The sequence below is a fragment of the Oryzias latipes genome, chromosome 5 (assembly GCF_053564925.1).
Source record: "Oryzias latipes strain Hd-rR chromosome 5, Olatipes_Hd-rR_3.1".
Lineage (NCBI taxonomy): Eukaryota > Metazoa > Chordata > Actinopteri > Beloniformes > Adrianichthyidae > Oryzias > Oryzias latipes.
Window position 1 is genome coordinate 17,455,679 of NC_136241.1, and position 25,223 is coordinate 17,480,901.

At 37.4% G+C, this 25,223-nt stretch overlaps 1 protein-coding gene across 39 annotated transcripts in view; it reads left to right on the plus strand.

Moving 5' to 3' along the window:
• rap1gapb (RAP1 GTPase activating protein b) overlaps positions 1-25,223 on the plus strand; it is a 127,120-nt gene that overhangs the window by 98,109 nt on the left and 3,788 nt on the right. For 6 of the 39 annotated variants that reach the window (XM_078947281.1, XM_078947275.1, XM_078947277.1 and 3 more), the window contains 18 exons: positions 9,146-9,193; positions 11,177-11,215; positions 11,617-11,802; positions 12,371-12,474; positions 15,379-15,457; positions 15,540-15,593; positions 15,678-15,761; positions 15,847-15,947; positions 16,265-16,394; positions 18,650-18,805; positions 18,905-18,976; positions 19,072-19,158; positions 20,166-20,309; positions 22,370-22,501; positions 23,544-23,621; positions 24,254-24,363; positions 24,720-24,836; positions 25,034-25,163. In XM_078947281.1, coding sequence (XP_078803407.1) covers positions 9,155-9,193; positions 11,177-11,215; positions 11,617-11,802; positions 12,371-12,474; positions 15,379-15,457; positions 15,540-15,593; positions 15,678-15,761; positions 15,847-15,947; positions 16,265-16,394; positions 18,650-18,805; positions 18,905-18,976; positions 19,072-19,158; positions 20,166-20,309; positions 22,370-22,501; positions 23,544-23,621; positions 24,254-24,363; positions 24,720-24,836; positions 25,034-25,163 — 1,842 coding nt within the window. In that variant the 5' untranslated portion in view covers positions 9,146-9,154. Of the gene's footprint in view, positions 1-6,207; positions 6,489-7,957; positions 7,994-9,145; positions 9,194-11,176; positions 11,216-11,616; positions 11,803-12,370; positions 12,475-15,378; positions 15,458-15,539; positions 15,594-15,677; positions 15,762-15,846; positions 15,948-16,264; positions 16,395-18,649; positions 18,806-18,904; positions 18,977-19,071; positions 19,159-20,165; positions 20,310-22,369; positions 22,502-23,543; positions 23,622-24,253; positions 24,364-24,719; positions 24,837-25,033; positions 25,164-25,223 lie in introns of those variants that run through there. The other 33 variants (XM_078947288.1, XM_078947290.1, XM_078947285.1 and 30 more) reach the window with 8 other exon arrangements.

Consider the following 25,223-nt stretch of genomic DNA (forward strand, 5'->3'; position numbering starts at 1 on the left):
TGCTATGAAAGCATATCAGACAAATAAAATGAATTTTAAAAATATATACTTTACCAAAAAAAAGTAATGTTTCCAAATTAAACTACATTAAAAAGTTGCAATAATTCTTTATATATATACATTTTTAAATTAACCTTTAGATGCTATATATACTGCATTTTATTCTAAATTTAATCAAATGTATCATTTACATTCATGTTTAAGATGCTTTAGTCTTTAGTGATTTGACAAATACAACTAACAGAAGGATTAACAATTGTATTTTATTTTATTTTTGTATTTAACCTTTATGTAACCAGGAAAGTCCCTGTGAGAATAAAAATCTATTTTCCAAGAGAGTCCTGGTCAAGAGGGGGCACATTTCAACACAAAAAATACATATAAACAAAGGTATTTAAAATCACACAAACCATGAAAAGCAGTTGGACATTATTGTAGCAGTCTTTAATGCTTTGAGCTTGTTCTTAAAAACATTTAGACAAAAGTTCAGTTAGTTTCCAGTCTTTCTGCAGCATATTCCAAGCAAAAGGAGCAGAGTGAATGAAGGCTTTTTCCCCAAAAAAATGGAACAGAAAGCAACAAATGGTCTTTTGATTTTAGGAGTAAGATTCCACACTTCTTGTGATTAAAGAACAAATGTAAGGAGGCAGTAATCCAAGCAAGGCCTTGTAAATAAAAGTGTACAAATGTCTCTGCCCCCTAGTGGCTTGAGAAGGCCATGGTACTCTTGAAACAAGTCATAATGATGCATGGTAGATCTAAAGTTCGTAATGAAATTTTCAGGGAAGCATGATACATGATGACAATCGTTTGGAGACATGAAGATGAGGCATTCATATACAGAGCATCATCATAATCCAGCACAGATTAAAAAAAAAGTTGCAACAACAAGACGCTTATTTACTTCAAAAGAAAAATACAACTATTTCGGAAAAAAAGCCAAGATAAACTTTAAGGTTTTTTTTTACAAGTTGTTCTATGTAAGGTTTAAAGCTGAGAGAGTCATCAATCCAGACACCAAGGTACTTGTACTCGTGAAACTACCTCCATAACATTTCCATTTAACCCTTGTGCTATCCTAGGCACTTTAACATTGGGAGTTGGGTCATCTAGACCCACTAGACAGTGCTCTGAACCTTTTTTCTTCAATGATTTGTGATCTTCACTGGTGTCCATGGATTACATGAAATCTTTTCACCTTTATTCAACTTTGTCATGGTAGGGAGAACACGTCAATGTAAGGGTGGGGTCATTTAAGATAGCACAAGGGTTATGGTGGACACCATTGGAATTGTTTCAGGGACCTTCTTGGAGTTTGAGAACAACATTAGCTTAGTCTTGTCAGCATTGATAACTAATTTTAACTGAATAAGTGACTGCTGGACAGTAACAAAAGCTTTCTGCAGGGTTGAGATGATCCATAACAGTAAATAAGTGTCAATAAGTGTCATCATCATAAACATGCAGATTAGCATCAGAGACATTTTGACCCAAGTCACTGATGTACAAAATACAGTAAATAATAGGGGGCCCTGTAGCACCCCCTTTGGATAGTAACAATTTTAGAACAGAGACCTTGTTATTCAGGTATTCTGAGAACCACGCAACTGCATGCCCTGATAATCCAAGGCTGAGTAATCCGCTTTTTAAAAACAGCATGATCAACGGTGTCAAAAGCTTTTGAGAAATCTATAAGTTTTTATCAGGTGCCACAGTTATGTCCTTTATCACCCTCATAGTAGCTGTGCTGGTACTGTACAATAAAACATAATACACATTTACATTTACTTTTAACATTTAATGTTGTATTTAAAAATCAGATTCACTATAAGTTTAAATATACACATATAAAGCTCTACATTTGTATTTTTATTTAATTTTTAGAATTATACTGGAATTTCAAATTTAATATTTAAGGTTTACATTTTCACATTAGTATTACATATTTGCTTGGTATGTATTTAATTTATATGTAGCTTCTAAACCAAAATGCTTTAACTGACAAATTTAATAGCCCATCCGAATATAATGTCTTTTACTTTATTTTATTTTATTATTACGTATAACTTATTTTAAGTCATAATAGTGTGTATAGGTGTAGATTCTTCTTCTTGTTAAATGTTATTACTTTTGTATTTCTGAACATTTTATACACCCTTTCATTCTTTTTGCATATTGATGTTGTTGTTGTTTTTTTTGCAATGATCTGCTGTAGCAATTGAATTTCCCCAACGTGGGATCAATAAAGAATATCTTATCTTATCTTATCTTATCTTATCTTATCTTATCTTATCTTATCTTATCGTATCGTATCGTATCGTATCGTATCGTATCGTATCGTATCGTATCGTATCGTATCGTATCGTATCGTAATACTTTATTGCCAAACCTTTTTGACTTTATTGGGATTAGATTGTGACACATTCTGGCTAAATTTGATAAAACTGACAGTTAAACCAGTTTAAAGCCAATTTAATGTAACCATTCATTACATTTAGTTATGACACTTTAAGAGGACGTCAGCCTTTTTTTTCCTATTCTAATTGTATATTTTGTGTAAAAAAATTTTTTTTAGAAATAATGTTACAAAAACATTACATTTTTTACCTGTAGTTTTAGTAATGGATTTTCACTAGCAGCTTAATACAACAGAAAGGGGGGTAAAACACTTCCTAAAAGCTTTTTTGAAATGATGTAACTCAACATAGGGTGTGGACCAGTACTTGAATATAGAAAGGATGTTGAATAAAAGCATAAACTGTCCAGAAGAAGGTTTACCTGAGCCTTTGTTCCCTGAAAAGTACACTGTAAACATACAATACTAAACAGACACACATATATTTAATGTTTTTTCATGTGCCACTGATTCAGCTTCAATAATTTTTATGAAAAGTCTAATGTAAACTGTTTTGTTTCATTTTTTTAAACCAACAGATTTCAATTTATTTCTCTGGCTGAGAACCAGGGCTTTTTTTTCTGTGAGTTTTATTTTGGAATTTAAGTTGAACAATTTATGCAGGACTTTATATTCGAGGCTGCACTACACTAAGTATCAATGGAGAACCTTTGCGTGGGAAATTTGGAATAGAGTTGTGTTTGTGAAACATTGCAGAAGTTCTGTAAAAAACTTTACTCTGCGGTTTGTACACTCAGTCTAAAGTTCCCAAAATTACACATCAAAGGTATTCAGAGGAGGGCCATTTAATGCTCATTTAAAACCAAAAATTAATTTTAGATCAATTTAAACCAAAGGGAATAATTTCTTCTCAGAATCAATTCAAATAGTTTATCTTTAACTTTATATTTTGTAATATTGCAACTTTACAGCATTCTCTCTTTAATGCAAAACAATAAAAAAACTTAATTCTCGCAATTGAAAACAGATAAAGTTTTCAGTAAAATTAATTCATAAGTTTCCATTTTATTTTTTTTTATTTTTTTTTTAACTTGTCCTGTCTAACATCTGAGCAGACAGATGAGAGCTGAAAGCCTCTTGTGTTGGACATATTTTACTGTTACAATAGGGGTTATGAAATGTTTGATACAATAGGTGTATATTTAAATAAACCCTTTTTTAATTTAGGCTAAACTTTGTTCATCTTACTCAAATCTGTAACAGTCTTTTATTGGATCGGACGGAAAAGAAAAAAAGGGAAGAAGAAAGAAGGATGACTGGGGGCTAGGAGGGGGATTAAAAAGGAGGGGGGGTAGAACCGTGAAGCAGCATAAGGCAACAAGTTGCTGGATGTTTATATTCATTACAGTAAGGTCTAAAAGTAATATAAATCCAAAAGGGGCGGGGCATGTCCACACACACACATACAAATGCCACAAACATACCTGTTCCATTTTCTTTTAAATAAAATATAAATTGTCTTTCTTGGTTGTTAGTTGAGATGGACCATCAAATTGTCCCTTTTCTAGTCATGGCAGATCCCACAAATGTCTGTCAATAAGTCTGTCAATCACATCTCTGTGTGTGAGCCTTTGTAAATTGTTTGCAGTTTAAATAAAGTTGGTTTTTGAAACAAAAGGTAAATGACATGCACCTTTATGCAGCTAAAACTGAGCAAAAAGTATTAAATTGTGGCCTAAACCCACAGTTGGTAAGGACGATGAGATCCACTTACATCTTTGTTTTCCTCGTCCTCACCATTTTTGTTGCACTGGTAAGGTTAGGGTTGTGAGTGTCTGTAGCAGGAGATAGTGTAAACAGATGGATGATGGGAAATGGAGCTAGGCTTACACCATGCCAACAGTCCTGCCTAAAAGTCAGAGGCAAATTTCTGATAAACTACTGCTGCTCTGCAGACATTATGTCCTAGAAAATGACACAGGTTTTTTGATTTTGGCTGAAAGTGGAATAATCATAATTAAAAGACCACTGGGGACACTTTTACAATAGCTCTTGAGATGATCGGAATGGAACTTTGTATGAACTGGGTTCTAGATTTATAGAAAAAACTGCTTTGTTTTTCTTACATGAAGCTTGTATTGGTACTACAGTGTAGCCCAGAAGAAGACGAAAAATGGGCAAGATTAAAAAGAAATATGGTCTATATCAGCTTATGTAAAATACTATAGGTACGGCTCAGTTCTTTCATTTTCTGGCTCTTAGTCTCGCCTGTGCTGAAACACGATCACCTCAAAAGGTTTACGATTGTGAAGTCCCACAAAACCGTCAATGACTTGCAGTTATTAAAAGTTTTTGTGTTTGTTATCTCTTCTCATTAGCTCACCGCACACGTCAGTGAGTAAAATCAAGCACAATTGTTCAAAAGCATGTTGGCTCTCCCCAACAGCTCAAGCTGAAACGTCGCACTCAGCAACATAGCTTTGTAATCATTATGCTTAGCACAGCTGAAACAATGGTGGCTCTTGTGTTGTGTGAAACCAGCAATTAATGCCTCCCACTTATTTGCAGCCATAAAATGGCAACACTTGCTTCTTATTAAAGTATATAATTAGCAAAGTTTTGTTTCCAGAAATATCCTAAGATGCCTGTTTGGCATTCAACTAAAGCCTGTCCGGGCGTGAACAAAAGGCTCTGCAGTGATGAAAGTAAAACCTCAAATTGAGTTTAAGTGCTCGGTCCTTTTCTAGTGCAGTGTCACACCACTGCAAATCACAGATTGTGCTTTTCATCTCCACTACGTGTCCACTTCCTTTGTGCAAAAACAGTTTTCCTCCAGGGAAATCAATGTAGGCTGTTAGTCGTGTTTATTTTCTATTGCCAAATGAAAAATGCTGAACGTAACACATCCATCCTGATCTATCCTGCTGAAAGCTCTGACCTAAAGTAGGTCAGTGGTGGTAACTGATGTTAAAAGAATATCTAGCGATGGATAGATGTTATAGAAAAACACCCTCTTTTTCATCTCACACTGCCTCCCTTGTCTTATTAATTTATCTGTTCCTTTAGTGTCTTTCCCTTTCTTGTATCATTCTTGACTTTCAGAGGTGCTGTGGTGGACCACCATCATAGTTTTTATTATCTGCTATGTGAAATTAGGCTCCAGTTGTTCTCACTCGCAGAATCTCCCCTGGCGAAAGTCAAACTCATTGAGGTTTCACATTGCTGTTTTATTTAAAAGGACAACGTTCTATGAAGAATTGCTAATGCACTTCTGTGTAAAGATCCCCAGTGCGCACATCCCTCTATTTTACCTCTGCTATCACCCACTTTGTGTTTGCAAAGAACTGGCACTAAAAGTAAAGTTGCAAAATTATGTTCGTGGTTGTATGAAAATAGCATCATATAACGAGCTGCTCCTAATCAGCAGGTTTGATCTGTAGAAGCACTCTGCATGTTTCTGGCCCACTTCTTAACGTGTGCTGTGTTGTAGTCATGTGTGGTATTTTTAGGTTTTCGACAACAATTTCAGCAGAAGAAATTACCAGAACTGTTTTGAGAAGCTGGATGTTTCTGTGAAGGAGATGTGGGAGACAAAAAATTAAAGAGAAGGGGAACTGGATAGTTTAATGTAAGATGAGAGAAGGGGAAAAAAGCAGAACTGTGTATTTTCACTTGTGTCCTCATAAAAGGGTGTGTGTGATTGCATCAAAAAGAGAAGATAGCTCTGAAGTGTGCACAGGGAGGGGAGCAACATTGTACCTCCTCCATCCTGTTTCCTGCAGAACAGCTGTGTGTCAACGGGAAGGGGGTGACGGATGGGGGTTTTAAAAAGGAAAAGAAGATGAACACATGATCTCACTTTAAACATAGATGTGTGCAGTCGGATGGACAGCTATCAAGTTTTCTCTCTAAGTTTACTGCCTGAGCGGCTCTGAGTGTCAAGTGTCACTGTCAATCTCGCTTTTGTCCGTGTGGCTGACAGTGACATCAACACCCTCGCTGGTGTCAGCTCGCTTGTATCTGTGCTTGTGGAAAGATGACTGAGCTCAGGATGTTGAAAAATGCTTTATTGGATGGACTTATTGTCGGTCCGTACAGTAAGTCTTTTCGCAAGAGACGATGCTTCAGTGATGTAAGTATTTTATAGGTTTGCTGGATTTTGTTGCCTCTTAAACTCGTAAGTTCTCTTGTGTGTTCTTAAAGAATACTTGTAAAATACTGTTGAAGATGTTTGTATTTAGAGATGCAACCATAAATCTTGAGTTCATAGGGTCTTGCAGATTATTCCTCTTTTTCAACTCCAAAATAGTTTCGGTTTAGTCTAAGCTGTTTTCTGATGTTTTTCTGAAGTCACTGGGGCAGTATCCCTTTCAATAGCATATGCTGCTAGTTATTTTCACATTCGCAATAGACTGAGGCTGCACCTTTGGCCCTATGAGATCAGGTGTGTGTGCCTTTATGTAGACGGTGCACATTTAAGCCAAAAATTATGTCTAAGCTCTTATTGAATGCTTAAATGAAAGGTGACAGCACTGCTTCAAGTTTAAAAGAAAAGAAAAAGAAGTCCAGTTGTTGTCTGTTTGGACTGCTGTGACCTGGCTTACTGAGAATCTGCAGAGACGTTCTAGGACATGCAAGTGAAAATGTTGATATGCATGTGTTTGCTCTCCCGTGGTTGGGTGTGCATATGTGTTTTTGAGAGCCTGCAGGGCCCCTCAGTAAATTTAAGCCGTCATGTGGAAACATCAACTTGGCACAGCAGTCCAGTTGTGTTACATGGTGAACCGATGATGCGCCCCACAATGTGCACTGTTGTCAGGGTTGTAGTAGTACTCCATCGCAGGTTAAAGATGCTTAAAGTCCTGACTGTGGCCCCTGCAGATCAAAGGGTCACGCTTCGGGGCATTTTGTTTTTCTTAAAGTGATACAGGTTTCTCTGTTAATTGAGCAAACATTGCTAAAGAGATGAACTTTGGAGATATTTTAGTAAAGGTGTAATTCAACTAGACTGTTAAGAGCTGAGCTTTTATCACACCAACTGAGCATGTTGATTACAAAACAGCGAGATTTCACCATAAATGAAACGAAACTGTGCTGCCAGACTTTATGTCCTATAATGAAACTTCTATTCTTTTAGATTCTGTCAGCTCATTTCTTGGCAGTGGGTAAGGTAAAATTTAGGATTACATCACAGTTCTTTATATGGAAATGTGTTTGCCAGATAATTCAGCTTCTGCGCATTTAGATGAAAAGTTGGCTTTAGGAACAGAGAAGCACCATAGTGCTTTGAGTCTCATTTCCACCCCCAAAGAGATACCTCTTTACTGTTTGTCTCGAATCTTCGTGGATAGTAGTGAGGGCAGTCCTGGAGCTTAAGTGAGACTTAGAGATCAGTGTCAAGTGAGGAGAGGCATCCTCTGGAGAGAAGGACGTGTGTTTAGAAGTGTGGGAGATTCCTAAAGAAGGTTCTTGTTAGCTTTTTAACAAGAAAAAAACAAACAAAAAACATGGCTAGGATTTGCAGAATAAAAAAAAATACCATCAAAACTCATGCTGGTAATTCAACCCATTGTTTTTGGATCTGTCACCTCTCTTCACCAGACCTCAGACCTGTTTGCCATGATCGAGAGGATGCAGGTACTGTGAAATCCCTGCATTACATTTTCACCGCTCAACCTTAATCTGCGTCTTTTCTGACACACCGATAAGAATGATTTCTGATTTTTTTTGGTCTTCTTCTCAAATTATTTCCTTTTTTTGACTCTGCAATTCCTTTACCTTTCTCCTGCAGTTTATGTGTGCTTAGCCACAGCCAATGCATTCATACGTAAATAAATATCTCTATTATTGCTTTGTTATCTGCAGCTTCAGTCTGTCTCCAGCTCTTGCATCAGAACTTGCGCGCTGAGCAGAACCGTTGTCTTTCAGGGCTAATAAAGGAGTAATGTATGGGTCATCACCACATGTATTTTCTGAATCCTCAGGTCAATCTAAAATTCTTCTTTTTTTTTTGCTACTGTTACACCATCGCACTCTGACCATGTAAAATGGCTTCAAAAGCATAATGGAAAAAAAGACAGCAAAGTTTAAGTAGAGAAGCTTTCTTAAAACTGTATTGCACCCCTTTGAATTGTGGAAATAATTCAGCAATTTGAAAAAATACAGGGTTGGGGGCGACTTTGATAATCTTTTATGGAGCTATCTGTTAATGAACAAAAAAAATCATGGCTGCTCAAAAAGAAAAAGGAAAAAAATCAAGTGCAGTCTTTCATATTCTGTACTAAAAAGCCAAAAGAAATATGATCAGTAAAAGATAGCATCACGCAAATAACTTTCAATCTTTTATACTTTCAACTTTTGTAAAAGAAAAAAAAGAAACGGTTCCAGTTTTAAATTGAAGTAGGTTTACATCAGCAGAATAAGAACAGATTTTATCTCTAAAAAGTTCTACTTTTGCACATTTAGGAATGTGATTCTGCACAATGTTTTGAGGGAAATCTGAGGCTCCCCTTTTCTTTTGTTTTTTCTTTTTCTTTTTCTGCTTTTGATACGTCCTTCCTTTATATTTTCTCTTGCTGTGACTGACCTGTGAAACAGACCAAGCTTACACAATCATGTAATATTCCCATGAAGAATTTTCAGGAAGTATACTGCTACACCATAAATGTCATGGCTCTTGACAGCTAAACAGGCGTCTGAATATGTGGCTTTGTGTACCTGTGAACAGACCGTGCAGATAGTTCACCTGTGTCATCTCGAGCTTGTCATTTTTTCTCTTCCTCTCCACAGGGTTGCAGAATGGATGAGCAAAGATGCCCGTTCCCTCCTCCCCTCAAGGTGAGTCACAAATCCTCACAACTCCTTGTAAAGCACAAGTCGAGTGAAGCATCTGGACTGGCAGAGTTGTAAACCCTGTCTTATCAGCTGTCGGGCAGGCTGTGTGCCGCTCACTGAGTAACTAAGAGTAAGTAAAAATAAGTAACAACCTCAGTAAAACTGGCCATTTATGCATTGAGTACAGCCAATTCTTAAATTGAGGTCCAGACAGTTTCAGGTGTAGTCTGAAAGAATCAATAAGAAGCGATCTGATTGGTTTGGATTTGATTACTGTGTAATTTTGGAGCATTTTTGAATACAATAAATAAATAACTGAAAAAAATGGCAAAATGGTAAAGTAGTTCTCAGTGATGTGGACCGTAAATTGGACTTTTGTCCTGTTGACTATTACAGCAATCTAAAAGAAGGGATGATGATATGCCACTATGGCAGAGCCAATTTCTCTGCCGTTCTGCTAAAGCTTAGGGGTTTGCCTTCAAACACTTTGCTGCAGAGGGGCACTGATGCTGTGAAACTAGGCTGAGGTGTTGAAGCGTGCTGTTCATCTGTGGTGCTGGAAGGTTGTAACATTTTCCACAAAGAAAAAAAAAAATGTTTTGCACAACTCTTTGCGTTAGCACTAAAAATAGAGAGATTCTGCAAGAAAACATATGCAAACGTGTCAGCAGCCAGACATGTAGATTAATCATTTAAACAGTATCCTAAAGGCAGTGCTGGGCTTAGGCTGTAGTGCATAAAAGCTGAAAGTCAGGCGTTCAATAATTTAATATTAGACATTACCTTTTAAGAAATGTTATCACACTGTTAATTATGTCAACTGGTTCTCACTTTAGTTTTATAGAGGAATTTTTTTTTTTTTCCGTTTTATAATCAATCAAAAAGCCTTCAACTTTCTCTGACCTTGAATGACCCCATGCTGATTTCAGCTCTGTTTGAACAATGTCAGAAATAGATAAGCACATTATTTACAAGGGATGCCACAATTCATGGTTTAAAAGGGAACTGTGTGTTACACAAATGATCTGAATCATGGTGTAAGTGAATCGTTGCACTCCTATTATTTTTTTCCATGTTGTTGGTCCTTAATGTAAACTTAGGCTGCAAAAAATGAATCATTTCAGTGGAAGTTATAAAAAATAATAAACAACTAGTAGCTTGTGTAGCACTTGTGCTGAACTTTTTATGGTTGAATTGGTTAAGCTTTGTTTGAACAATAATACCGACTGATTTGATTGTGAAATGTAGTGCTATTGCTTTTGTTTCCGGTACATTTATGCGTGGGAACCTTGGAGATCCTCTGACTTCTCTTTTTTTTGTGTACCTTCATGTCATAAACTGTAAAACAGTGTTGCATGCAGGCAAATAGCTATAACGGAGCACATCTTCTCGATGCAATGGTTTAGAAGACAAGAAGAAGTCAAATCTAAATGACTGCGTGACACTGTTTGTGGAGGGAAAAATAAGGAACACTTGCATAACCCTCATAAAAAAAGTGAGATAGTGGTTTGAGGCGGTGAAAAACCAGACTGGTGTTTTTTAAATAACACTGCTGTGTTAAAAGTAAGCTAAAGATCACTTTTCCTTAGTAAAAAGAAAGGTCCTTGATCTCATCTTATGTCAATACTGAGAGGTTTTAGCACTTATACATTAGTCGTTAAAAAAATACATGGGTTTTGCCAATGTACTCGCTAGCTTTAATGGCTTTTAGAAAAGTTACATAATCTCAACAGGAGGGAGCCTTAGGAAACTGTTTCTTAATTCTAAAATGTACTGAAAGAACTGTGAGTGTCATCTGGAAATCAAATCACTGTGAAACTGTCAGATTTGAAGCATTAGATGATTAGACTGAAACAGGCTGAATTAAACATGTGGTCACAATCCCTGTGCTCCTTTTCAATGTACGGCAGCTAAATTAAAAAAACTAAGTAAAAAGATTTTTTTTCTTGTAATAAGGGGACTCACGTTTCTTTCCTCCACTTGCAGACAGAAGAGGACTACATCCCTTATCCCAGCGTTCATGAGGTACATATGCAGACATTCTCTTTATTTGCACAAACTGCACCCGTCAAACAAAACGAAAACTATCAGGGATGTGTCAAATACCTACAAATTGTACTAGGGTAAAAGTAGCTTTAATTCAACATATTTCTAAGTTGATGAAAATAGCATTTTTGAGTAAGCGTTAAAAAAAATATATGTGGCAAAAACATTATTCTTAGCCTCTCTTTTTCTTTTTCATTGTCCGCTTTGGATACATCCTTCCTTTATATTTCCTCCTACTGTGACTCACCTGTGAACCAGTCAACCAAACGTATACATTTTAAATAAGAAAACAGGATATTTTTCAAATAAATTAAAAGGACAGTTGAGAGTTTCACATTTCACAAAAAAGGTGATTTGAAACTCGAATTTCTTGTTGTCAGGTTTTGGGGCGCCGGAGTCCTTTTCCCCTTATCCTGCTGCCTCAGTTTGGAGGTTACTGGATTGAAGGAACCAATCACGAGCCTAAAGACCCAATAGAGGCCGATCAACCTACCTGTCCTGCCTCCCACATCAAGCTAGAGACAAACAGTACTGCTAAGCTCTACAGAAAAAATTTCATGGGCAAGGTAAGATTGTAGAAAGGCTTCTTGATGTCTCTTTTATATATACATATATATATATATAAATGCAGTTTTCTTTATATCATCATAAATATGAATGCAAACTGGAAAAAAGGCACATCTTACCCCTGCCTTGAACTTTTGTTTTGAATATGCAGAAAAACTGGTTTTAAAAGTATATTTCATTAATAGATCATTCATGTTATGTAAGAAGACATTTTAATCTTTTGTTAAAGTATTTTTTTTCTTTCACATTCTTAATTTCTTTTTTTCGTGAGGGGAGGATGTAGAAGGTTTTATGACCAGTTTTGATGTTTGTACTATGTATCCCTAAAAAAACAAAGTAAATGCAAAATGAATAGATACATTAGAAATTTAAAGCCTCAACCTATTTTGAGATATAATTTTTTTGTGACAGGAAATCATTTTTTGAAAATTTGCAGAAATTAATGTATGTTTGATTCATTGAACTGCTTTTGTTCTGAATACTTTGCACTACTAAAGTGTTGTAATAGGTTAATTTTGGGCCAGTTGCTACATGAATAGTCATCTGTTTTCTGTGTGTCTATCCTAGGAACACTTTAATTACTACACCATGGATGCTGCCCTGGGTCACTTGGTCTTTTCAGTGAAGTATGATGTCATTGGTGATCAAGAGCATCTGCGCTTAATGCTACGGTACAGCATTGTTTTTTATGTTATCTCTGACCTGCTTTCTGTTGCATTTACTCTTCTGCAATGCTGTGGCAAGGCTAGCCCTTCTAGGATGTCTCTGACAACACCTTTAGTTTCTGGGTTTGTTTTTACAACTTGGCCTAACTTGAACTGTCCTCACAAAGCATTTTGATCACACACCCAAACAATGTCTCCCACAGCTACATTCCTTTAAAGTTAAGGCAGACTTTGGGATTGGGGCCCGCTAGTTGACTCCAAGCCCTCCAAACTTTGATACCTGTTTTTGCATCTCATTAAATGTTTTATAAGGGTACTTGTTGAAGTCAAATGTCCTCATGTCACTACTCTGAAAGGATCTGCATTGTGTTACTTTTCACTTTTATTCTTTTTCTATGCATTTAAATGCAACAATAAGTAAAGCAAAGATTGATTTCGTTTTTTAATGCATTACATTTTTTGTTTTATTTTTTGTTTTGTTTTTTAATTATTTTGAAATTCAAATATTTTTCTTTACTTACTGTACACATATGATCGATTTGGTCACTGGTAAATTGTAAATGTCTAAATCACAGTAAAGAATATGTAATGCCTTTGGTAAAATGCAGTCAACGAGGAGTAAATTCCACCCGCCCCTAGCTGTTTTTTCTTTTTTGTTCTTTTTGTAAATATGTGCTTTACAAAACAAAGTGCCTGTTAGAAATTTGAACTGCTGAAATCATCCACTTGGAAAAATGTGCCCTGAAACACTTGCGTAATACTCTCTGTAAAATAAAACTAACTTCAATCTGCGTGGTGTGGTAAAAATATTCAAAACTCCTGTGATGAACGGTCACTTTAAACAGAGGTGTCAAAAAGTATGTAGCCGTCAGGGCGCTTTCCATCTGCGCAGGGTAAGTGTAATGCCTCCTACTCACCACTGCCTCAAGCTCGCTCCCTAAAAGCCCCCGCTCCATCACACTCTGCCAGAGACAGACAAGGGGGAGGGAGGTCAGAGCTCAGTGCACTAAATAACCTGTGAGTTAATTTTAGCACCTGAAAGACTCCTCTTCAAATTTTAATATCGGCACTCTCTCTTTGTAATGGATCTTCAGAATGGATGAGAGTAAAATGAGGTAACTGGGCTTGCAGCATTTATCACATGGTGATGGTTTCTAGTTTGCGGGTACAGCCCACAAGTGCCTCAGCCCGTGTATTAACACGCACTGACAGTCAACTTTTTTTTTTTTTAATTACCTCCATGATAGATTGTAATAACTCTGTATTACGCAAATACAGATGCATATATTAACACGAATGGCTCCGCTCCGGCCCCGTCTTTGAATTTTCACTTCCATATTTAGCACATTAAACAGTGCAACAAGGTTAAAGAGACAAATTAAGAGCCTGAAATTCTATAAATTTGATGAAAACCACTTTAATTAATAAGTGATGTATAATGTAATCACATTAGTGGCCTGTAGCCCTGAAAGTATGCTGGCAGTAAGAAGTATGTCACATGCACATGTTTCAAAGCTCTCATAAATCTGGTTTTAGGGGAAAAAATCCTCTTGTTTTAGGCTTTGCAAATAGTGAAAGTCTAGCAGTTAAAGCCAATTTGGAGATTACACTGTGATTTATAGTGTGTTGCTCTGACAATGAGGGATTGGAAAAGCTTTGCAGTTTCTGTTAACCAAACGTCAAGGTTTTAGGAAGATGAGATAACTACAGGTTTTAAACAGGAATAGTAAAATTATATTATACCAAAAAAACAAACAAAAAAGCTAAAACAATTACAAAATTTTAAGAAAAGGCAAAAGTAGTTGAACATAACTAAGATAATACTTATAACTGTGCTTATAAGTAAATACGTTTATTATTTTTTTATACTGTTAACAATTGTTGCATCTTATGTCCTACTGTGCTGCATCTATTGCTTCATTATATAATGCTAAGTCAGTTTGCTGCACCTTAATTTTAAACTGTAATGATTTCAATCTTATTCTGTCATTTCATATTTTTTTCATCTTTTGTGACGTCTGCTGTTGACCTCTTGACCAGGTCACCCTTCCAATAGAGATATGGATCTCAGTGGGATTTTTACCTGGTTAAATCAAGGTTACTACCACTAATAAGTTTGATACACATGACAGGAGGTTTTAATGTGGCATCTTCATGATTATGCTACAAAAACAGGCCCCTTAGAAATAAGTCAAAAACTCCTACCCGACTGTCAGATTTTCTTTAAATAAGCAAAGAAAATAATCCTTATGGGGTAAGAAAATGGTCTTACCAAGAATTCTTATTTTAAGAAAAATAACTAGTCCTTAAGACATGTTTCCACAAACTAAGATTATTTTACGATTGAAAAACGTTCTTGATCAAATTACTTTTTTCCCTGCTATACACAAAAGCAGACACATTTTCTTGACTACAAGTTTTCCAGAAAGAAACTATCACAAATGCATATGTTTCTTTAACCTAAATTAAATAATGCGCCATATTTTCTGTTTAAACGCTGTGCTAACTTCTAGATGAAGTTCTCATTTAGTATGTTTTGTCTCTTCCCCCAAAGAATTGCAACTATGTACATAGTTTAATATTTAGGCCAATTGTTTCTCAGTCAAGCTATTGTATGTTGTTTAGTTGATTTGACAATTGAAAATGAGCAGCAATAGTTATATATTCATTGTGATCTTTGAGTTTCCATCTCCATAAAAAAAGAAAACAAACTTTTTCACCTAGTCCATTTCAGTGATATCGTAATTAAAACTATCAAGTGTAAAGACAATTAGGATCTCACAGCTTCACACGTCTGCAGGGAACATTCATTTGAGTGGGCAGCTTTCTTTAATGAGATACAACGGGATGACACTGAAAAAGGAGTGGTTTCAATTAAAAACAGATTTATTTTGTCCTTCTTTTTTTTAGCACAAAGCTAAAAACATATCATGACGTGATTCCCATTTCCTGCCTTACCGAATTCCCCAATGTGGTCCAGATGGCCAAGGTAAGACATCACACTAAATACCATTCAAAGTTGTCTGACTGTATTTTAAATGTGTCCTAATACTTTTTTGTCTTTCTTGCAGCTTGTTTGTGAAGAAGTTAATGTAGATCGCTTTTACCCTGTCCTCTACCCAAAGGTAAGCACGTTTTCTTTTTTTCTCCTACCAACAGTCATCTGTCAACTCTGCCTGACTGGATGCTTCCTGTTCTTTTATCATCAGGCATCAAGGCTCATTGTCACCTTTGATGAACATGTAATCAGCAACAACTTTAAGTTTGGAGTCATTTATCAAAAGTTTGGGCAGGTGACTGCGCCTCAGAGATACTGCAGCTAATCTTGGCTTTTTGAAGTCATAAGTCCTGAGAACGATTTTTATTTTTTACTTGCAGACATCAGAGGAGGAGCTCTTTGGAAACATGGAGGAAAGTCCCGCCTTTGTTGAGTTCTTGGAGTTTCTCGGAAAGAAAATTGAGCTTCATGATTTTAAAGGGTATGGACACTTAAAACTTTTATTTTATTCTAATAAAGGGACTTTATATGTTGTGTCCTCGTTTTAAATTAATCCTATTAAGAGTATTACAGGGTGTCTTTACATTTGAACTGGCATTGTAATTAAGTGAGCATATAAAGCACTCCCATAATGGAGGTAAACTCTGACAGTGATGATCCACCAATAGCATTTTTTTTATTCTTTTTGTGCCCTTGTCCTCTTCCTGTCCTCCCATCCTAGGTTTTCACTGTATTGTCCTTCTTTTGTCCACTTTCCCGCAACTGCTAATAAATCCGTGTTTCTCCTTCATCTCCCAGTTTTCGGGGTGGCTTGGATGTCGCTCATGGTCAGACGGGGACAGAATCTGTCTACACAAATTTTCACAATAAGGAGATTATGTTTCATGTGTCCACCAAACTGCCTTACACAGAAGGAGACTCCCAGCAGGTACAAAGACTTTGATTTTTTTTTTTTTTTTAGCAATGCAGCACTGTTTGACAATTTCAAACATTTTTAAAAAAACAATTACAATCTTTGGTTAACTTGATTTGATACATTTCAAAAAGTTTAAAAGGAAAAAATGAAATCATTCTAAAAGCTTTAAATAAAATTATTGATTTGATTTGAAGTTTACTTTTTGATATTTTGCTATAAAAATGTGCAGAATCCTGAACTGTATTTGTAATAGTTCAAAGTTGTAAAATGCTTGTTTTTTTTGTTGTTTTTTTTGCAAATACATTTTGTACAACTGTGTGATCCGTTCAAGGTCTTTAAGTTTACTATAAACTTTCATCTCTCAATGTCACGCTGCTTTGGGCCTCAGCTACTCTCCAGTGGACTGGACTGGTTTGAACTTTGTTACCACAGTAACCCTCTTTATTGCCAAGACATGGAAACAAACAGAAGACATAAACATCACCCACATGGGATGATTCACTAGGGAGCGTGGAAAAGGCACCAGGGTACACACATAATAACATATCGAGATCAAAACACTGACTTCATCTGAAGTGACCTGACAGAGTCTGTCCATATTTGAAAGGTCGTGTGGTGATAGCAGATGCCAAGCTTGTCAGTCCAACGCTGCGCTTGCAGAGTTTGTGTCAAACTGTCCTCGCTGATGATGCAGCCTAAAAGTGCATCTGTTCTTCAGCTAAGATCAGAGAACTTCTGGGTTAAATATTAATTAAATCTCACCTCAAAGTAACCTGTCTGCTCTGAATTTACAGGAATGTACCTCGTCATCAGTGTTCTCCCTTAACCCCTGACAGTCTAATAATGAATAAAAAATGAATTACACAGATCTCTGATAGGGTATGAACAATGTTTCCAGTTTTTCCCTTTAATTTTCTCTAGCCATTGCCTCTTACAGTGACTCTTTATTTTAATGATTACTTCAGTATGACAGCATATTATGTTAACAAATGTTAACAAATAAAGTGGATCAGGAATGTTACATTTAATTTAACTTAAATTAACTATAATATATTTTTGTTCAGAAACCTTTCTGACAAATCTTTGTCGATTAAGACTTCATCAAAATTCAAAAGAACGCCAGATGGTTGATTGTTCTCGAGTCAACAAGCAGAATGTCTGTGACACAAAGAAGCTTCAAAGTGACTATGCTGTTAATAAACAAGTAAAAAGCATTATCATTTCTTAGTCACACTGTAAATATTTGCGTTGTTTGCTCCATGCTCCTCACTGGTAACGTGGATATTTTCCTGAAGCGCTAGCTAACACTGGGGCTTATGTCTCAATGTGTGAAGCTGCTCAGTTTATGGGTGTCAAACTGTGTAAATGGACTCTGAAAGATAATTAGTGGCAGCACCTTTGAAGTGTCAAAGGGAGCATTTTGTTAAAATTAACAACCTGCTCTGAACGAACTAAATGCATTTGTTTAGCTCAATTTATCCTGTCATTTTTAGATTGAGTTGAATCATTATAGGTCACAACTTTATTTAGATTGAAGTTGTTTTCATACAATAAGATATTGTCTGATTCTCTCTATATAAGAAGCAAATACTGTCAAATTCTTTTGTATGCATAAAGCCTAGATGAGCTTTCATAATTAGAATTTACTGTAAGATGCAAAAAAAAAGGTAACAGCATAAATTCCTATTTCAGCACAAGAAGACGGTGTCCCCGATGCTGAGCAACACAGGACTGCTCAGAGGAGCTGCACGCATAAAAAATTAATAGCACGGTCACTCCGTCCCCCAAGTTCCTTGGTGTCCTTTTGGCAACTCAAAGCTTTCTGGCAACTGAGAAAAATGTAGTCATGATGACAGTCAGCCATCTGTGCGATCGCCACAAGCTTCTGGTTCAACTTTGCAGTGACTTCACTGATGTTAAGATCCATCTATTAAAATCTTAGCATCCCTAATTCATGCACTAAATTCACGTGAAACAAATGGTACCCGTGGTTGTAAAATGTGTATCTTAAATTATTGGCAAAACAGCATGAAAAAACCGTGAAAATTCTACAAAAAAATATTGTTTTTTTTATCTAAAACTTGATTTTGTTTTCTAAAAACTGAAGAATTCTCCACCCCTCTGCTAACACTGTCCTGTTTACTTCCTGTCACTGTTTAAGAGCAAGTCCTGAGACTTTTTTGAAGACAGACTTGTGTTTGTGCTGCCCCAGTTAGTCATTTGAGATGTTTCTGCTGTTGCTAGCTTTCTTTATCTGTGCTCCACAGCTGCAGAGAAAGAGACACATAGGCAACGACATTGTGGCCATCGTGTTCCAGGAGGAAAACACTCCTTTTGTACCTGACATGATCCAGTCCAATTTCCTGCATGCGTATGTTGTAGTGCAGGTGGAGAATGCCTGTTCGGACAACGTCACCTATAAGGTAGGTTTTTCGCAGAGTAAATATTCCTTTGGAGAAATTCTAAATGGTCCGTGTTTTTCCCTTCTGAAGAGTTTTGTTGTATTCCTGCTTTTTATCCAGGTTTCTGTGACTGCAAGGGATGATGTACCTTTCTTTGGTCCTGCTCTACCTGACCCTGCCATTTTCAAAAAGGTCCGTAGTCAAACAAGTAGGAAAGGAGATCCCTTGAACGCAGCAGACATTCCAGACTTTCAGTCCCTCATCCTTTATGTGTTCGTCTTCCTCAGGGTCCAGAGTTCCGTGAGTTTCTCTTCACCAAGCTCATTAATGCAGAATATGCCTGCTACAAGGCTGAGAAGTTTGCCAAACTGGAGGTGAGGAGTACACAAAATGAGACGTTGCCTTGGAAGTTTACACTTTATCACATTTTTTTTGATGTATGCTTAATTAAGTGACAGCACAGTTCTACAGATGTCCCAGACTTTTATAGACAACCTCATCAATTATTCTAAACTGTAATGCAGGAGACGGTCGGGCAGTATAATTGTAGTTTTATAAAGAAAATTTTTTGCTTATTTGTTTGTTTTAACTCTGCGAAACAAACAGATTAAAACCGAGTGCCTCTTGGGTTGGAAAGATCGTCACAACCAGTGTTGTACGCTTTTGGACTCACGAGTTGTTTATTAATGAAAGCCTTTTAACCCCTTAACACCTGAATTTATTTCCAATTAGGAACAAAAACATTTTAATCATATTTTGTTTTTTAATTAGATGCTAAATTAAGTTGAAATAGTTAATTTGACCACAGCACATGAATAGATGGAACTTCAGGTTTGTCACAAATTTGCAAGGAGTAACCATTGTGGCTGATTGAAGTGTTTTTGCATCAAACCAAAATTCTCAAATATTCATCAAGTTATCAATAAGTATTGACACATTTTTATCTTAGCACAAATTACCTTTGGTTGTACAATTTTTCCAAGATTGCCGTTTGCTGATGCTGATGCAAAAATGCTTAATATGGCGTCAACGGGTTAAGTATTTAAGAATAAATCAATCTTTTAATAATGATGTCAATGTATTGTCTTTTAAACTGTTGAGAGTGAACGGGATGTTTTGGAGTGGTATGTATTGGAGAGATGGAAAGGGGTAGAAGGAAGGGGAACTGCAAAAAGACTTAAAAACAGGGAAATAATAATAAAAGATGGATTAGCAGAAAGGGTAAAAAATGTTGCACATTGTGCACAAACACAAATCTACACACTCAAGCGTTCACACAAACCCACATTACTGCATATAGCTATTGATTGCAGAAACCTTCCTACCCACATCTATACAGACCCACCCAAAACATAGGACTGAGTGATTTTGTTGTTGTCAGGAGCGCACGCGCGCTGCACTGTTAGAAACTCTGTACGAGGAGCTGCACATCAACAGTCAGTCCATGATGGGCCTGGGTGGAGACGAAGATAAGCTGGAGAACGGGGGCGGAGGAGGAGGCGGCGGCTTCTTTGAATCCTTCAAGGTACAGCATCATGCCTCATTCGGTGCAGCACACAGCTAATCTGCACCTCCACATGCATGAGAGAGAACGGTGACGAGTGCAAAAACTTTTTTTAGGATACTTTTCTTTCTCCCCCCTGTCACTTGGCTGGGATTCTGGGTATTCACACATGAGAAAACAAAGCGTAGAAAATTTGCAGTATCTCAAAGGACCAGTCCTGTGGCATTTGCTGTTCTTACTCAGCAGTGATGGCTGAACTCGGGTGTTTTCAATCAGTGGCACACTTTTGAGGCTGCCGAGTGTCCTGTTGCGGATGAATGGCACTTTGCGATGACTGAGAGTGCTCCATCAATGACCATTAAGGCGCTGGAGTGAAGCTCAGCTGGGGATGCACAGCAGTTGGAACTGTAATGGTGTGCGCCTGATGAACGGTTTAATGACCTCTCATTACTGATCTGATGATGCAGTTTGTTCAATTCACCGTGGGTGCCATTCCTTCACATTTTTCTCTGACATTCACACGTTTTTTGCCTCTTTAATTTTGTATATCTCTACAACTTGAGAAAATAAAAATTCTCTTCTCTTGTGCTGCTATCACTGTGGACCCATCCCTCTTCCATACCTGCAGAAAAAAGAAAAAAAACCTACCTCTGCATAATGTGCTCTACCTCATCTTTTTCACTGTCAAATACCAGCTCGCTGCCTTTCTCTCTCTTTCACACCTCCACAAATTTCATCTGCAAATATTTCCTGCTCTCTCTGTCTCTCTGTACTGCAGTATAAGTTTGTACATTTCTCTTTATGTCTTTGTGTTGGTCTTCTTCGCCACATCATTCTCTGCCAAAAACACTGTACTAACGAACAAAGAACACATTATTACAGGAGATATTTAAACGCACTTATTACATGTTTTATACTTTTTACAAAATATGTGGGTTCATTATTCTCTATCCAAACTCCACAGTATCTCCTTGTCATGTCTTTTGCATAGATTTTTCACTCAGCCAGCTGACCTGTGCTGCTGCTGCTGCGTGTTCAAAAAGTCTGCAAACTGTTTTTTTAAATTTATGCACACACTATTTAAATAAACAAAAAGACATTTCTTACAAAGTAAGATTTTGACTTAAGACTTTATGGGTAAAATATATTAGAAATTATTTGTAAGATTCAACTAAACCTTTTCTGCTGCTTAGTGGTTTTCAAAGTGTCATCAGGCATATCATTACACCATGTCATCCTTTCCTGGACAAAACCTAAATCCAAATGCAGAAGTACTAAACCTGCGTGTACTATGAGAAGCTTGTGCAGCAGTTTGTAAGAGTACACTGATTGTAGTATTGTTACTTTCTAACATGGTTGTGAAGAAATCCTGTTTGCAAAGTTGCTTGGTGGAATTTGCTTGAGCTATGATCATTTATGATTAGGTTTCTTAAAAGAGTTTCAATATGAGGTCTACACTTTGACTCATAGGAACGCTTGGAAATATATACATTTTTTGCTATAAATCTCTAGGTTGTTATCAGGTTAATGTCCAGATTGATACTCCCATTTATATGGCTCCTATATGGTTCTGAATCTGACTTACGTAAATGCTTGTCTGGATTGGACCGGCGACATGTCCAGCGTTCCTTCGCACAACAGTAGAACGGGATAGACTCTGACGACCCTGTGACTCCGGAAGGGATCAAGTGGGTTTAGGAGATGGATGTATAGATAGTTTCATGTGTATCATTAGTTGTTGTGATGTCTTGTTTTTGGTACTTAGTAATGCAAACCTAAATTCCTCAGACTAGTAAAGAGCCCAAAGTTCGCCTCCTAAGTCTGCTAGTTTTCAAACCAATGAAGCATGTTTGATTGGCATCACAAGGCTGCTTCAGATTCCTTTCTGTTTTATGCAATGCTTCTGCATTTTTTGAAGTTTTTCCTTAAAAAGCAAACCACAGTGTACACGCTGACATCGGTATTGGACCAGGTGGGGTTTTTTCTCACAAAGAAAAGGGAGAGCAGGTCGGTGTGTTGCGTTTCCACGCCACAGAGGGTAGACTCCCTGACTGACGGTATCTCCTCATTTTTCTCTGTAGCGGGTCATCCGCAGCAGAAGCCAGTCTATGGACGCCATGGGCCTCAGTAACAAGAAGTCAAACACAGTCTCCACTAGTCACAGTGGCAGCTTTACCAACAATCCCGCAGAGAGCCCCAAAACCACAGGGATTGTAAGTAGCCCATTTCGGTTCACGTAATGCCCTAACGCATACATTTAGTGTGCAAAGGATAAATATAATGCAAAAATAGCACCATCACAGATGACCACTCTTGGCACGTTAAAGCACTTCATGTCAACATCAGAGTGCTCACTTTCATTTCTGACATTTTAAAATTGCTCTTGCTTTGTAGAAAAAGATCTTTCACTTCCATTTACGTCTCATGATGTTCCTCTTAATAGCCATTCTCTTGATTGTGATTGGGGGGGGGGGGTACATTTTCCAGCATTTATTCTATTTGCTTTTATGGAAACACTTGGTTTGACTGCACAGAGTGACAGACAACTAAAAGCAATCTCTTCTTGTTTAACAAATGGTTTCCTGATCTGCAAAAGATGAACAATTGTCAGTCCCAGTCCAGTCTCTAGCCTCAAACTCTAAGTGAACTCAGACTAGAAGCTGTATGACTACCCAGACTCCCTCCCTCCATGCTATGACTGTTTCCTCCGGCAAAAGCCGTGAAGTCTTTATGCAGCTTTGTGCATGTGTGGCTGTGGAATATGCATGGCACGACTTTCCTGTACTTTTTGTGTCTTTATAAGAACAGGTTTTTATTTATTTATTTTTGGGGGGAAAATCACATGTTGCAAAGGTTGTTTCTGAGTGGTGTACCTGGTTTGTGTCAGACCCATTTTCCCTTCTCTTTCCTCTGAATGCATCAGCAAACATACTTGTACCCCTCAGGTCAGAAACTGTCAACCCCCCCTCCCCTGCATTGGTTCCCCCCCCCGTCCTCTCCTGTGTTGGACCCCAACCTCTTTTAGATGTTTTCAGCTTTTTTACTTGTGTGTACTGTATTGCGCTTTTCTCTTTTTTTTTCATGATGTATTTGCCTTTTTGAAGCTGTTTTTCACCATGCTATTTAAATTCTCGGTGCTAAATGCATGAATTCTTATGATGTGTATTTTCTTTCTTTTCCTCCCCTCCTGTTGCTTTTTCAATCTATCATCTCCCCCCTCTCTCTGCTCTCCCCGCCCCATCTTGTGTGGCTCAGTCATTGCTTGTCCCAGGGAAAAGTCCCAGTAAATATGGACGCCGAGGCAGTGCCATAGGGATAGGAACAATAGAAGAGGTCCATACATTCTCCCTATTCACTATTTTTGTCTTTTTCATTTAATTCTCCTTTCATAATTGTACATGTATTGACAGTATTTGCACTGGATTTAAACATGCTTTTTTAGTAGACATAATTTTGTGTTTATTGTATTCATGTAGACATTCATATCGACAAACATTGCAGGTTTGCTTACTGTGGCTAATCAGAGATCCTTGTTTGACAGATTTTTTTTTCTATAAATCACTGCAATGTTTGTAAATTTGTTTATGTTTTCTGTCTATTTGCTTTCCATCTAAGCTTTATGTACAGACTTTATTTGACACACTCAAACCAATTAACTGAATTTCCTCCTACTAGGACTTTATCATTTTGTAGAACAGCACAATTTTGCAATATTAGAGATTTAATTCATTTATGCACATATTTCCAAAACAATAAAATAAAATTGTCATAAACAAACTACTCAAGCTTTTTAACAACACATTACCGTACCCTGTGTCTTCTTACCTAAAGATTCTTCTGTTTATAAATCGTTAGCAACATGTTCCTAGTAGCCTCCTTTGCCGTGTAGTATGAAGATTGCGATGTCAGATATATGTCATCCCCCAAAATGTGTGTCTTACTTTCCTCTCCCTACCTGCTGTTAGTCATTGATCATTCCTGGGAAAAGCCCTACCAGGAAAAAGTCTGGGCCCTTCAGCTCCCGCCGCAGCAGTGCCATCGGCATCGAGAACATTCAGGAGGTCCAAGAGAGAAGGTGAGAGGACAGAGCTGAGCTGGTCAGCAGGGAGTGGGCAGTGAGGACAGAAAGAGTGTCGCAGCAGATGGACGGAAGGACATTTTAATGAGGAGATGACTTAGAAAACTTTTTGTATCAAGTAAAACTTTGCTTCATAGGTAAAGTCTACAACCTTTTCCAAGGTTACATCACATGTAGCATCACTTGTGTGTGACGAACACAATCTGTCAACAGTTATGGAGCTGGAACCCTTGTTTCACAGCAGTAGAGGGCGTTTACTTTGTCTTTGAACAGTGTTTATAGGACATTTTTTTTATTTAGCAAATATCAACCTGATCACGTAGTTTATATGTGATCTTCTCTGGATGTTCAAGTCGTGAGGTTTCACCCAGCGCTCAGAAGGCAGCGGACAGCAGCCACCTGTCACAGGAACACAGATCTGACAACTCTCCCAATCACAGCTCTCCAGAGTTTTTTGCCACAAAGAACAGGTGACTATTATTATATTCACTATTTGACTTTGTATTATAGAGAAAAAAGAATTGTGATCATTTATCTAATTGTGTGAGCAAAATGAAAATATGAAGGCAAACATGTGAAAACGTCGGACTTTATTATAGAGGATGTCTGCAAAAGAAAGAAAAAAAAACACAGGTGTTGAAGGGGTCAGAGTGACCCAGGTGTGTAGTCTGGCAATGTATTGCAGGGCACCCTCCATCCCCGAGGCTCAGGACCTTTCCCGCTCCTCGTCCAACGCCAGCAGCTTTGCCAGTGTTGTGGAGGAGCACGAGGCCGAGGAGGAGTACGACACTGGAATGGTGGGTGAACACAGGTCAACTGAGACTCACCGTTGGAGGACATGCCGTGCCTCATAGAAG